The sequence below is a fragment of the Camelina sativa genome, chromosome 9 (assembly GCF_030686135.1).
Source record: "Camelina sativa cultivar CO46 ecotype springtype chromosome 9, ASM3068613v1".
Classification (NCBI taxonomy): domain Eukaryota; kingdom Viridiplantae; phylum Streptophyta; class Magnoliopsida; order Brassicales; family Brassicaceae; genus Camelina; species Camelina sativa.
The window spans coordinates 27,149,885-27,164,554 of NC_141888.1; the positions used below are offsets into that span (position 1 = coordinate 27,149,885).

The 14,670-nt window shown below is 35.0% G+C and overlaps 1 protein-coding gene, 1 non-coding gene and 2 pseudogenes across 2 annotated transcripts; all 4 read left to right on the top strand.

Moving 5' to 3' along the window:
- Positions 1–1,040: 1,040 nt before the first annotated feature.
- On the top strand, positions 1,041–3,623 carry LOC104715500 (replication protein A 70 kDa DNA-binding subunit D-like; annotated as a pseudogene).
- Positions 3,624–8,570: 4,947 nt separating this feature from the next.
- On the top strand, positions 8,571–9,747 carry LOC104711566 (ethylene-responsive transcription factor ERF011). The gene has a single exon (XM_010428269.3). The coding sequence runs from the start codon at positions 8,994–8,996 to the stop codon at positions 9,462–9,464; it is 471 nt and encodes a 156-aa protein (XP_010426571.1). The 5' UTR covers positions 8,571–8,993; the 3' UTR covers positions 9,465–9,747.
- A 289-nt stretch (positions 9,748–10,036) lies between these two features.
- On the top strand, positions 10,037–11,495 carry LOC104711567 (putative acetyltransferase At3g50280 pseudogene; annotated as a pseudogene).
- A 357-nt stretch (positions 11,496–11,852) lies between these two features.
- LOC104711568 (putative acetyltransferase At3g50280) lies at positions 11,853–13,401 on the top strand. Its single transcript, XR_015567274.1, has one exon. It is a non-coding gene; the product is annotated as a putative acetyltransferase At3g50280 (transcript).
- The last annotated feature ends 1,269 nt before the right edge of the window (positions 13,402–14,670 follow it).

Consider the following 14,670-nt stretch of genomic DNA (forward strand, 5'->3'; position numbering starts at 1 on the left):
TTTATGTGATCTTGCAAGGCTTTGATACCAAATCTAGAATTAAAAGATTAGAGAGAAATCAAGTTTATAAAAGAATGTCTCTCTTTTATTAGCTTTAGAAAATTACTCAAAACTAAAGCTCTCAAACTCTTTCTCAAAAACTTATAAGTTGTGCAACAACCTTGCACCTTCTTATATAGAGAAAGATCTAGACAATTTCCTAGTTCAAACAGGGAACTTAACATATTCTCAAACCAACTAATCCTAAGTCCATATCTCGATAGGATTAAGATAACTTTTATTTTAATTTTTTTTAAGCTTACTCCAACACTAACAACATTGATTAAATAAGTATATAGAGATCTATACTAGTATTTTTGCAGCAGTTTTTGCTTCAAAAATACTAATATGGAAAGTTTTCATAATAAATGCTAAGAATGCAATAAATTATTTCGACATCTTACATATTGGATTATATATGGACCTCTTACATATTCGATTATATGGACCTCCATTTAGAGAAAATACTTTATATGGACCTCATATTTCAATTTATGGGCCTCTCATAGTTCAGCCTCCATTTCGACAAAACCAATCCCAAAATTCCATATGACACGCTAAAATTAACTCTTTGCTAATTATGTAAACCAAATTTTCGGACAATAAATTTGTTGACTAAATTTCTGGAAAATTAAATAACAATGACTAGGACAATAATGATATTCCCAATTGCCTTACCTCTTACCTATAGAAAGTTCATACAGCGAGATATGATTTACTTACCTTAACAAACATATGTCTATGTGCACCTTCCCCAATTTCCTCTGTAATTGAATGTTAGATTCCTTAAACAAATTGACAATATTTCCTAATGACATAATAAGGAATAATATAATCAAAGTCTTCCTTATAAAATTGAGCACAATCATCGATGAAATACATTGATCGATTAAATTTTCCAGCGATCTCATACTTGGTCATCAAGAATAACATTAACTACAACCTTAACTAGAGGTTCCCTACACTCCACTATAAATAATTCTACTACCTATCATCTCACCTCACATCTTATCACAGCAAACTCACATATATCTTACCAGCAAAACATTCTTCCAAAATTCAATGGCAGCTTCATTTGCTCTTCTCCGTGAATTGCGTCCCTACAAATCTTCATGGAGGATCCAAGTCAAGGTCTTGCATTCATGGCACCAATACACTGTCCAAACAGGAGAAACATTAGAGATGGTGCTTGCAGATACACAGGTCAGGGCTTTACAACATAAATTTTAAGCATAATTTTATGGTATATGTCTAACGCTGATAAGGCGCCATGAATATTTTAGGGTGTTAAAATACATGCAAGCGTGAAGAAGGATTTGGTTCCGCGTTTTGCTCCCCATGTTCGAGTTGGTGAGTGGAAGTTTGTAGAAACCTTCGGGCTTACTCATTCAACTGGTCAGTTTCGTCCAACCAATCATTTGTACAAGATTGGATTTCAAACTGGCACTGTTGTCTCACGTTGTGAGAATATATCTGACTCCAACTACTTGAGTCTTGCTAAGTTTGAGCCAATCTTGAATGAGGAGATCAATCCCTGTATGTTAGTTGGTAAGTTTCCATTTTTATTAACAAGTATATGATCATAGCAACGTAGCATATTAGTATTTAAAAAAATCCCCACCCATTTGTTTTGTAGATGCAATGGGCCAAGTTGTTAACATAGGAGAACTGGAGCTTAAGGAAACTAATAACAAGCCGAATCATAAGCTCGATTTCGAGTTGAGGGATGAAAAGTAAGTTGTGTAGTCAAAATTATGATTAGTATAACATGCTTATGATTCAGTAGACTTTTATTTATTTAGTAACTCAATTCTTATACAGGGATGTTAGGCTACCTTGCACACTGTGGGGTTCACATGCCGAACAAGTGTTTACGGCTTGCCAGGAAGCTAATGGCGCCATGGTGATCTGTGTGATCAGATTTGCGAAAGTCAAAAACTATAAAGGTATGCTTCCTTTTTAATCATGTTGGTGCCAAATGGTAAGCCTTAAATGGCGTCATTAGATTCATATTGTTCTTCTTGGGTTCTTCTTGGTAATTAGATTATATAATCTCCTAATCATATCGTCATGTTTTTCAGGTGTTGTGAGTTTGTCTAATTCTTACAATACTACACAAGTTTTTATCAACCCCCCTATCCTGAAGTTGCTGCTTTTGTTCAAACGTGAGAATTTTAAGTTTTTAACTATTTACCCTGAATATGATTGGACTTTATTTTAACAATTTTCCTGTTTTTATTCAGCCTTCCCAATGATGGTCTGACCCTTACCTTCCGCGAAAATGCACCGCAGAACCAGATTGTGGCATTGACTGCTGACCAGAGTGATCAGTTTCCCCGGAGAACCATATCAGAGCTACTCAATTCTCAAGAGGTGCAGCAATCACAACTAAGATTTAATCAGAAGCACTAATTTGCTAATACTTACGTTATATTAATCATCAACTATGTCTAAATATTTCAGATTGGTAAGGCAAGGGTGTTGTGCACAATCTATGCAATTGATACAGATTGGTCGTGGTACTATTTTAGTTGCAGAAACTGTAACAAAAAGGTTACTCATATCTATCCATCCGGCAAGGAGAAAGTAATCAAAGAAACAAAACAAAAGTTTTGGTGTGATGTCTGCAAATCCATTGTAACCAATGTTGACCCGCGGTAAGTTGATTTAGTTTTTTGTCAGTACTATTGTAATCTCAATCCATGACATTAACGTCTAGCAAAAAAACATTTAGGTACATGATATATGTTAAGGTCATGGGTAATACTGGTGAGACCAAGTGTTTGCTGTTTGACAGTACAGCTGCAAAAATCATTACCCAAAGCGCTGCTACTCTCTTAAATGGATCACTAGCTGAGGTATTTTGATCTATGGAATTTGCACTTTTACTTTTGTGTTGTAGATTAAATATTAATTATTAATTTTATTATGAGTGATATAGATTGCAGACCCAGAGAACTTACCAGATCCAATCAACAATGTCATTGGAAAGACATACCTCTTTTTGGTATGTGTTGAAAAGGCAAACATTTTGGATGGAAAGGACTCTTACAAGGTTGCAAAGGTGTTGTTGAATGATGGTACGTTGGGAGAGGAAAGCATGCTTGAGTCTCAGGAAACAATCAATTCGGACTCTATTGTATCCGGTGAACAGGTTATAATTAAGTAAATCACATTGAAATTTATTATGTTATCGCTGGAAGTTTTTAGTGTCTAATTAAGCTAATTCATTCTGTTTATCCATTTGATAGATGCAACTGATGCTGACTAACAGTGAAGATGGAACTGAAACTAATACACCATCATCCAAGCGTCAAGCATCTTTCAATGTGGAGCCTGCTGAGCAATCATCCACAACCAAGAAGTTGTGTCTTGCAGTCTCAGATTTGGACAAACAGGATGAAAACATGGAGAGTGAAGGAATCGCGGATTGTGGAGGTACCAAGGTTAATCAATGAGAGGGGAAGGGTATCCTGAAACCGAAGGGGAAAAAGAACCAACCAAAGAAGGCTGCAGGAATTATTATCAAGACTGAGAAGTAGAGGAAGGTACGGTGCAACCAGAGATTGCGTGTCGTTTATCTATCGCCGTTTCTTTATGCTTTTTAATTACAATTTTAATTGAGTTTTATTTACAATTTATTTCTGGATTTGAAAGTTTTCTGCATGATTTGTTACTTTATAATGCGTTTTAGTGAATAATAAAATAATAATAAAATATTATTTCAATATAATGAACCTTTTTCTGCATGATTTGTACCTTCACAAAAATCTCCTGATCTTTGGGTTTCTTTGGTTTAATTCTCCTACTCCACCACCAAATTCTAAATCATTTTCAGTTTAATGTCTGTGTCAAGATCCCAAACACCTATTTGAAGTTCCGAACTGTATGTAACATTAATCCTGTCCAAAATCGTTTTCAAATTGTTTGGAATCAAATTTAAAATCTAAAAAGGGGTTTAGATATACACTACCAATTAGAATCATATGAACCATTATTATGATTATGTTATTTGTATTACTTATTACAATCTTTAAAGTAATTAAAGAATTCCATTGAAGTATATCCTTCATTTTCATCTTTACGTTTACCACCCAATTATAATGTAATCAAAATAATACCAAACACCTATGATTTTATGGTCATTAACATTTCATTTCAATCCCAGATTACTCTCCCTCAACCATTGCATTAAGTTTTCTCCTTAAATAACAACCTTTGATGACACTCACCTTCTCTCTCTCACACCATGGGTAAACCTAACACAATACTCTACCCTTGATTCAACCTCCAACAAGACACACAACACTGGTATCAATAGGATTGTTGTTCGGGTCATCCATATTTAGGAAGTTCGAGACTTTCGAAGAAACAATATCTTACTTATTGTTCCTGGTGAAAATATCTCCTTCCTGATGAAAATGTATATTATCTCTATTATTGTTCCTCTTGACCCCTGATTTATCTCCATTTTAACACATTCATTTCGCTTTTGTTTCAGGATTGTGCTATACAAGCTTCAGTCCTTCCTAATCGTGTGCCTAAGTTTCAAGATCAATTGGTTAAAGGCCAGTTGTACAACATCAATGATTTCGATGTTGTTGCATCCTCCAACCGTTATTGTCGCACCAACCACAAGTGGTGAATTGTTTTCACAGAGAAAATGTCTTTGGAGACTGTTAAAAAATGACAATGCTCTATTGGTTTTGATTATTTAGGTTCTCTACTTTTTCAGACTTGCTTGATATGGTAGACAAGGGTGAGGAGCTTCCAGGTAACAACCTATTTTGCATTGTTCGTATTTCTGGTCTCTTAGCTTCCACTTTGTTCTTCAGTATATGATTTATATCTACATTTACCCACTCACCAGATGTTGTTGGCCAAATATCCTTGTCTCGAACATTTGAAAACAAAGATCAGAACCACCCTTCGAAGACAACTTCCAATTAATACTGACTTGCATTTTAGAAAGGTATTGGTTTTGTTTTGTTTTTTTTTTTTTTCTTTTTTTTTTCAGATTCGTTCTACTCTTTGTAAGTCTGTAACTGTGCAATATTTCTGGTGTTTGTTGTAGTGGTGACAACGTATACATATGCGCCATACATTTCACATCGTTTCGTATATCTGACACATGTATTCATTTATTGTTTGGACCTAATTAAATTAAATTATTTGTAGTTTGGACTTTAGTAACTACAGGCCCACAAAACCAAAAAAAAATTCCTAGATTTCCTTCTTATATAGATATTTTCAGTTTTGCACAAAAATATATATATATATTCAGCAAAATATATATTTCAGATTTTTATCGTTATGAAGATGCATCAAACAAAAGATCGATTTATCCGCTATTCTTATCAAGTGAAAATGGTTTACGATCATTTTTTGTTTCTTATTTGCTTGTGCTCTTCGTAATTTCTCACTAATCTGTTTTAAATATGAGCATGATTATGAGACCAATGACGGGGGTTCTGATTCGATAGTATTTTTTTCATAATCGATTGTATGTATTTAAATGTATTTGGATCTATGTGGAGTTGCTCTTTTTATTATTATTTATACCAATTAAGTGACTCATAAGTATCTGGTAAATAATTGTGTTATGTTTTTTTTCCTTAATTTATCCAATTGAAAGTTAAAAGATGTAGTTAATAAATACAAAAGATAAAACAATGAATGAAGAAGCTCTGTTAAAAAGCATCTGCAATTTTTGATGGATTTTCTTTTCACTACATAAGGAAGTGGATCACTTATTTGGAGACACTACTACTGGAGCTACAAAATTATGAAGAAAAAAATTGAGGAAACTTAAATTAGACAGAAATTAGCGATAAATTTAAATTGCCAAAATTTCAAGAAATAGATTAGGAAAACTGAAGATGTAATTTGTGAGAATCTTAAAATATTATGTAATTTGAAATTAATGATTAGATTTCAAAAAATAAATTAGCAAATTGAAATGTGTGAGAATAAATTAAGGTAATCAAATTATGAAAAAGGGGGAAAACAGACAAATATTAAGAGATATATTAGGAAAAAATATTGATGTGTTTTGTGGGAAACTTAAAATATATCAGAGAGAAAAACTACAGAAAATGGGAGTTTTATTTGGGTTTTGGGGTGTTTGATTAAAGAACAATAGTGTATGTGATTTTTGTTAGAGATGGTTCTCAACTGGGGAAAATGGTGTTAACATCAAAGAAGAAACCTGCGTTTTTGACTTATTTGGAGGAAATAAGGAGAGTAAGAAAACATTTTCCTTTGTATCCTATATAGTTGATTTCTAGATATAAACTAATGTTAAAATAAGCACACAATATTTGAGTTCAGCTACATTTTTTTGTACATGTAAACAACTATATTTTCCTCAGTCTTGATGCTATGAATTAATATTAATTTTAAGTTAATTTTTATTGTTATAATATAAATTTGTGTCAAGTATTTAATATGATTTTTGGAGAGACGACACAAAAAATTTAAAAACCTGGAAATATTTAAGGAAAAAGTAAGCAACATTGCATAAGTATCGACTGTATTGAACAAGAGAAAGAAGACCTTCATGCATGCTCCACTTGGCTCGGGGGGATATAGCTCAGTTGGTAGAGCTCCGCTCTTGCAATTGGGTCGTTGCGATTACGGGTTGGGTGTCAATATGCTACTACTGAAACATGGAAGAATTGAAATCTTAGATCAAAGGCATGTGCACAAATTTGAAGTAGATTTGTGTAAATTACAAGCGTGAACAAGTTGTTAGCAGTGATTTAAGACGATAAATCTTACTCTTACTATATCCTTTTGTTAATTTTAATTGATGATTAAAGTTGTCGCATAAAAATTAAGATATTATATAAATTTTGTTTTCCTAAATTAAAGTATTATTAATTATCTATTTTAAAAATCATACTCTCTAGATAAAAATCCGCATAATACAAATGATGATAAAACACATATAATTAATTATGTATTAAAATTTAGAAACATCAAATAAATTTTGTATGAAATAATGAATAAGAAATAACTACTTAATTACTTCAAATAAAAATTTTTATCGAGATGTCCTATTTATTTTATTTTGTGTCAAAATATGAATAACACATATTAAATATTTTTTTAAAAAGAATTTGAACATTAAAATTTTAAAATTACATATAAGAATTAATAAAACTATAAATAAAATATATCTCGCGCATTGCGCGAGCCTATATTAATAAATTATGTTTGGCAGTTGGGAGTTTGAACAACATAATAATTAACTGTATTTGGCAGTCGGAGTTTGAACAACATTATACGTAAATAATGAATGTCATATTAAATAATGAATGTCATATTTGAAAGCAAATGTGTTTGACAATGAGCATAGAAGTAGTGTTAAATTACCTCAAAAAATGATGAGACTTGGGATGGAGATATAGAATAATAGACTTGCGTGAGAATAATAGACTAAGGGTCAGCTCTTCCACGCCGGCTCTGGCTACATCTACCGTCACAATTTATGAGTGTAACAAAAAAGAGCATGCGAAATATTCCGTGGGTGAATAAAACGTCAAAACTTAAGAAACTATCGTTAAATCTCTATTACGTTGAAACTTATTTTTTATCCACCGTCAAACTTAAATAAACGTTAAGACTGCAACAAACAAAACAGAGCATGAGAATCTTTTCCTGTTACATTCCTATAAATAATCGTTAAAAATTAATAGTACTACTACTAATCTTGTGTTAACACGACAAAAAAAAACATAACGATTGGTTAATAAATCACTAATAAACATAATGGAAATGAGCCGCCCTCGTGTATAATAATCAGCACGTCGTAGCCTGCGTTATGTGCCGACCGACATGCGGAGCCCGCAATAACGCAATACCAAAACTCTCCCCTGCACTACGAACGTACTGTCGCTGTTACAGAGAAGCTTCCAGAGGCCTCTACAGATACAGAGGGACAAAACGGACAATGTATTGTAATACGTATCACATCATTTACGTAAACACGTAAAAAGTCAATTACTAACGGTATCCAGCCACCGACTACCGACCAATACCATAGGGGGCCACTGTCTGTCCTCGTCTCCTTTTGTTTTGTTTATATGGGACGTGTGTATACGTACGCGTATATGTCATATGATATGATTCGTCTATCCAATAAACAAATTATTACACGTAAATGAGACCTTTGCACACACAAAAAAAAAAAAACACGTAAATGAGACCATTCGATGTTTTTTTGTTTTTTTCATCTTAAATTTAGGATTTTGGATTTTGGATGGCTCATGCAGTCCAGTCATGCTGGTATATTTAACGTTATGTACAATCAATATATAGTTTTGTGGAAATGATTATAAATCAATACATTATATCTTTTCGATCGTAGTTCGTTCATCATAAGATGCAAAATTTGATTAAAAAAAAAATTATACTTTCTGATATAAATATAGTTTTGTGATGCCATCGTGGAAACAAGCTAGCTAAGAACCAAAATCAGACGATTGGTGGTGTATATATAATACAATGATAATTCTCATCATTATACTGAGACAGACGCTTATTTATATATATCAGTAAACACTCAAAAAATTGGATCGTACTCAATGATTTAATATTCGGTTATATTGTTAACTAAAAGACGAGTCGTCTATTCATCTCCACGACTTTTCTCGAGCTTATCACAAACAAAGCTTTCTCATCATTTTTTTTTCATGAAATAAAATCTTTTCACCTAAATTTAGGTTTATACTTTATACTATAGTCAAATATATGTTTAATAATCGAAACAAAATTTTCAACTATAACGCTACGTCGTCATTGATTTTGGGAATTTTCTCCTCCAACTACAACTGCAGCCTCTTTTCAACTCGCATATATATAAGAGAATCTTGATCAAGAAATCAGATAATTTCCCTAAACCCACTTTCTAAAGTCCTCTTCTTGGAAACTCAACTCGATCCGGAGCCGCCATGGATGGTGGAGTAGCAGCCGCAGTTGACGTGGGAGGCGCAAGGAAGAGACAAAGACCATTTAAAGGGATAAGGATGAGAAAATGGGGTAAATGGGTTGCGGAGATTCGTGAACCCAATAAGCGTTCAAGGCTCTGGCTAGGCTCTTACGCTACACCTGAAGCGGCTGCGCGTGCGTACGACACAGCGGTCTTTTACCTCAGAGGACCAACCGCTACGCTCAACTTCCCGGAGCTTATGCCGTGTATCCAAAATTCCGCAGCAGAGGACATGTCGGCCGCGACGATCAGGAAAAAGGCGACTGAGGTCGGCGCTCAGGTGGATGCGATTGGGACGACGGTGGTTCAGAACAACAAACGCCGCCGCGTTTTTAGTCAGAAGCGAGACTTTGGCGGCGGGTTACTAAAGCTTGTTGACTTGAACAAGCTACCCGATCCGGAATATCTAGATGACAATTTGGTGGCAAAATAAAGTTCTTATTACATCTTACAGTTACATCCGTGTCTGTTGCTATCATACGTGGGGCTTGTGTTATATGAAACGTGGTTACGGAAAGATTCCTCTGTTTCGTCGTTGTATTGAAATTCAATTTCAACCCGCAAGACAAAACTCTTGTGACTGTGACTGTACATATTATTCTGAGTAGCTAGTTAATTTTGAGATTCTTGTTAATATCTATCAATTGTTTGGTAAACACCAAAATTATTATTGTAACGAGTGTTTAATATTTGATTATGATATTTTGTGAAGAAAACATGAGTTGATTGGGAGGTTCGGTGGATCAAAGGTGACTTGAAACGTACTAGGCGGTACAAGTTTATGTATATTACCCAAAAACAAAAAATCTAAAAATATCATAAACTTGTGTGTTTGGACAGGTTTTTAAGAAAATCTAAACATTAAAAATTGTTAGCAAAGAAAACAAAATAATTGCCGTACTATTAATTGCATAAAAAATATCAAAAATTAGACGCACATGATTTATATGTCCTTTATACACACGTAACTTGGATAAGATTTGTTTTCTATCTTGTGGTATGTATGTGGGTATCATCTCAGATTAGCCGAGGTTTACGATTATATAAGCTGAGGCTTAGTTTCACGTACATAACAGTATCACACTAGAAGTAGCTAATAAATGGCAGATTTGGTCATAATCTCCTCGAGCATTGTTCGACCCGTAATCAACAGCCAATTGGGTCGGACAAAGATCCATCTTACTCCATTTGATCTCACTCATCTTCAATATGATTATCCTCAAAGAGGTCTTCTCTTCCCCAAACCCGATCCCGACTTCCATCTCATCTCTCGACTAAAGACCTCTCTCTCTCTTGCCTTAGAGACCTACTTCCCTTTCGCAGGTCGTCTCGTCAAAGTGGAGAACCCTGAAGATAACTCGGTGTCGTTTTTCATAGACTGTGATGGCTCCGGCGCTAGATTTCTCCACGCCGAAGCTAAATCAGTCTCGGTGAGTGATTTTCTTCAGCCTGATGGTTCTGTTCCCAGTTTCATACAACACTTCTTCCCCGCTGACGATATCAAGAGCAGTGATGGTGTCTCGGAGCCCTTGCTTGCTTTACAAGTCACCGAAATGAAGGATGGAGTATTCATCGGATTCTGTTATAACCACATGGTGGCAGACGGTGCTTCAATGTGGAGTTTCTTCCACACGTGGTCCAAGATTTGCTCGAGTGGTTCGGGTTCAGATCATCAGCCTCTTATTCTTAAAGGATGGTTCCTTGACGGGATCGATTACCCTATCCATATTCTAGTTTCAGAGACGGAGAGGCCACAGCCAAGACGTGAACTATCTCCCGTAGCCGTTACGAAAGATAGGGTTTTTCACTTCAGATCTCAAAGCTAAAGCCAACACCGAGCTTGGCTCAAGTGAACTGAAAATATCATCTGTTCAAGCGGTTTCTGCGCATATGTGGAGGTCTATCATCAAACACGGTGGTCTGAGCCGAGAAAAACAGACGCATTGCAAAGTAGCAGTGGACTTGAGACAGAGGCTAAATCCTCCACTCGGGAAAGAGTGTTTTGGGAATATGGCCTATCTTTCATCAGCTATAGCTACCGTGGAAGAGCTGCTAGATCGTGGGTTAGGGTGGGCTGCTTTGCAAATTAATAAAGTAGTGAAGTCACAAACTAATGAAAACTGTAAAACTTTTGCAGCCGATTGGATTAAAAACGTAAAGAACCTAAAACTAGGCGTTGGTGGTAGAGTGGCTGGTGACACTATTGTTATTGCAAGCTCTCCCCGGTTTGAAGTATATAACAATGATTTCGGTTGGGGAAAACCGATTGCAGCTCGAGCTGGACCGGGCAATAGCATCAGTGGCAAACTTGTATTTTTTCCGGGAATCGATGAAGGAAGTATAGATGTTCAGGCGACCTTATGGTCTGATGTACTAGTTAATCTACTAGCCGACGTGGAATTTGTAGAGTATGTAACTACTGTATGATTTGATTTGGTTGAGAATAAAACATATCATTCGGACATATACACACCAAAAATGGCAGATGTGACTATATAAACCAATCCGGACGAGCAACGGTCCAACTAACTCCATTTTATTTCAGATGGCTGAGTAGACAAATTATGTTCTAATTGTTGTGAATTATTTTAGATAAATTATTTTAGAGAAAGTCAAAATAAGTTTTTTTTTTTCTCTTTGAAAATATTTTGGCCGCAAAGAATTATACTAACGAAAAGCTAGCTTTGAAAACAAAGTCATAGTAATTTTGATTCTGAGTTATATAGATAGATTTAATACATAAACTTTTCAAACTAATCACTTAGGGACATTTAGGTGATAAGGTATTAATTCTATTGTGGAATAATTTAATCCTTACGTACATTGGATAGGATTTGCTTTCTTTTGGCATGTGGTGGGGGTACTATTTTAGATTGGCCATATTTTATTTTATTTTCGTTCAGAGCTTCACATTAGAGACAAAAAATGGCAGGAGGGGTAGTTTTAGTCTCGTCGAGTATTATTCAACCCGTAAACAGCAACCAATCCGGTCGAACTAAGATCCATCTTACTCCATATGACCTTAGTCTTCTTCAATTCGACTATGCTCAAAGAGGTCTTCTCTTTCCCAAACCCGATCCAGATTTCAATCTTATCTCTAGGCTAAAGACCTCTCTATCACTCGCCTTAGATATCTACTTCCCTTTCGCGGGTCGTCTCGTCAAAACGGAGAATCTTGAAGACGAGACAGTGTCGTTTTACATAGACTGTGATGGCTCTGGCGCTAGGTTTCTCCACGCCGAAGCTGAATCTGTCTCGGTGAGTGATTTTCTTCAGCCTGATGGCTCTGTTCCCGATTTCACGAAGCACTTTTTTCCCGCCGACGATTTCAAGAGCGTTGATGGTGTCACGGTGCCCTTGCTTGTTATACAAGTTACCGAGATGAAGGACGGAGTGTTCATCAGTTACTGTTACAACCACATGGTGGCAGATGGAGTTTCTGTATGGGGTTTCTTTCACACATGGTCCATGATTTGCTCGACTGGTTCAGGTTTCAATCATAAGCCTCTTGTTCTTAAAGGATGGTTCCTCGAGGGTATCGATTACCCTATCCATATTCCGGTTTCAGAGTCGGAGAGGCCACCACCGAGCCGTGAAGTACTTTCTTCGGTGCCAATTACGAAAGAATGGATTTTTCACTTCACAGAGGAAAACATTTCAGATCTCAAAGCTAAAGCCAACAGCGAGGTTGACTCTAGTGACGACCTGGGAATAGTTTCATCACTTCAAGCGGTTTCTGCACATATGTGGAGATCAATCATCAGACATAGTTGTGTGTGCCGGGAACAAGAGACGTATTGCAAACTAGTGGTGGACTTGAGGCAGAGGGTAACTCCTCCCCTTGAGAAAGATAGTTTTGGGAATATGGTCTATATTACATCAGCCACAGCCACCGTGGAAGAGCTGCTGGATCGTGGCTTGGGTTGGGCTGCTCTCCAAATAAATAAACTAGTGAGATCGCAGACGAATGAAAACTGTAAAAGTTTTGCAGAGGATTGGGTTAGAAATGTTAAGAACGTAAAATCAGGCCTTGGCAGTAGAGTAGACGGTGATACTATAGTTATCGCAAGCTCTCCCCGGTTCGAAGTGTACAACAAAGATTTCGGTTGGGGAAAACCTATTGCAGTTCGAGCTGGACCGTCCAATAGTATCAGTGGCAAGCTTAATCTTTTTCCGGGAATTAATGAAGGAAGTATTGATGTTCAAGCTAACCTATGGTCGGATGTCATAACGAATCTACTAGCCGATGTGGAATTTTTAGAGCATGTAACTACTGCATGATTGATTTATTTAGGAGCATACCATCTGGCTCCGGTATTTGTCTCTTTGATTATTTACAGTACGAACCTGGCGAAGGTATTATGGTTAAATAGCTTGCCCTTGATTGCTTCTTGAAATGCATTTACTTGATCTCCAAACAAAATTAACATAAATTACACACATAAAGTGTATAGAGCAAAAAAAACTTGCAAGATAATTTATCTCGTTAACCCCGAAATTATTTGGAAATCCCCAAATTTACAATGAAAAACAAAACATTTTCATGTGACTGTGTCGTCTCCTCAAATCCTTCAATAATTAACATTATGTACTTATGATTTGGAAATATAGTACGCACATGTTGAAAGAGAAAAGGAAAAGGAGAACATCATCACTAATTGTATAGTAGATAATAATGAAAATGTTTGAAGCCAAGTTTTCAAATGCATGTAGTCTACACCCGAGTTTCATTGTATATATAGTTTTAAGGCAAAGTTTTAAACAATATGAAATTTATTTTTAATGATTTGATAGAGTTATATATATAGATTTCATACATACTGTATATTCTACAAACATATCACTTATTGAGTTATGAGGAGATTTTAAAATGCTAGTTTTTATATTATATAAACTAGGATGTTGGCCCGTGCGTTACCGCACGGAAAAGTGAAAACTTGAAATGATTAACATTGTTAATTTCATATTTCGAGTAAAATTTTTTTGGTAATTTTTTAACTGTATAATATAAAAGTCATAAATAATGACTAAGATGAATTAACTAAATTAGTTAAATAAAATATTTGTTATATATATATATTTTTTTTCCTCAATATTTGTTATATATATAAAAATGAAAAATCGATTTAGTGACAATAAGATAATAATGTTAAAGATATATAAATCTAGGCTTACTGAATTATACTCAGATAATCAATTTTGAAAGATATTCACATAGAATAAAAATTAAATCATTATTCTATCGAAATTTATAAAAATAATAAAGGTATAAAACAAAAAAGTGCGATTTTTGAAACATAGAGGTGTGAAAAAAATGTGAAAGAATTAATAGGTGCGATTTTTGAAAGATGGGGATACAACAAAGAGATGCAAAAATATGAAAATAAAGACATGTGAAACAAAAAGGTGTGAAACAAAAAGATACAAAAACTAACAAGTGCAAACATTGAAATCAAGGGGTACAACGAAGAAACATAATTGTTGGATCAAAACACTGAAACTTTATATAAATAAAGAGGTGTAAAACAAAAATATATGAAAACTAACGGGTGCCTACATGAAAAGTTGGGGATGCGACGAAGAAACACAATTGTTGGATCGAGTTTTTGAAACTTTTGAGATATTATTTGATATATACA

Excerpts from the sequence above, each read along its gene's own strand:
- LOC104711566 (XM_010428269.3), top strand. The coding sequence starts at position 8,994 with ATGGATGGTGGAGTAGCAGCCGCAGTTGACGTGGGAGGCGCAAGGAAG.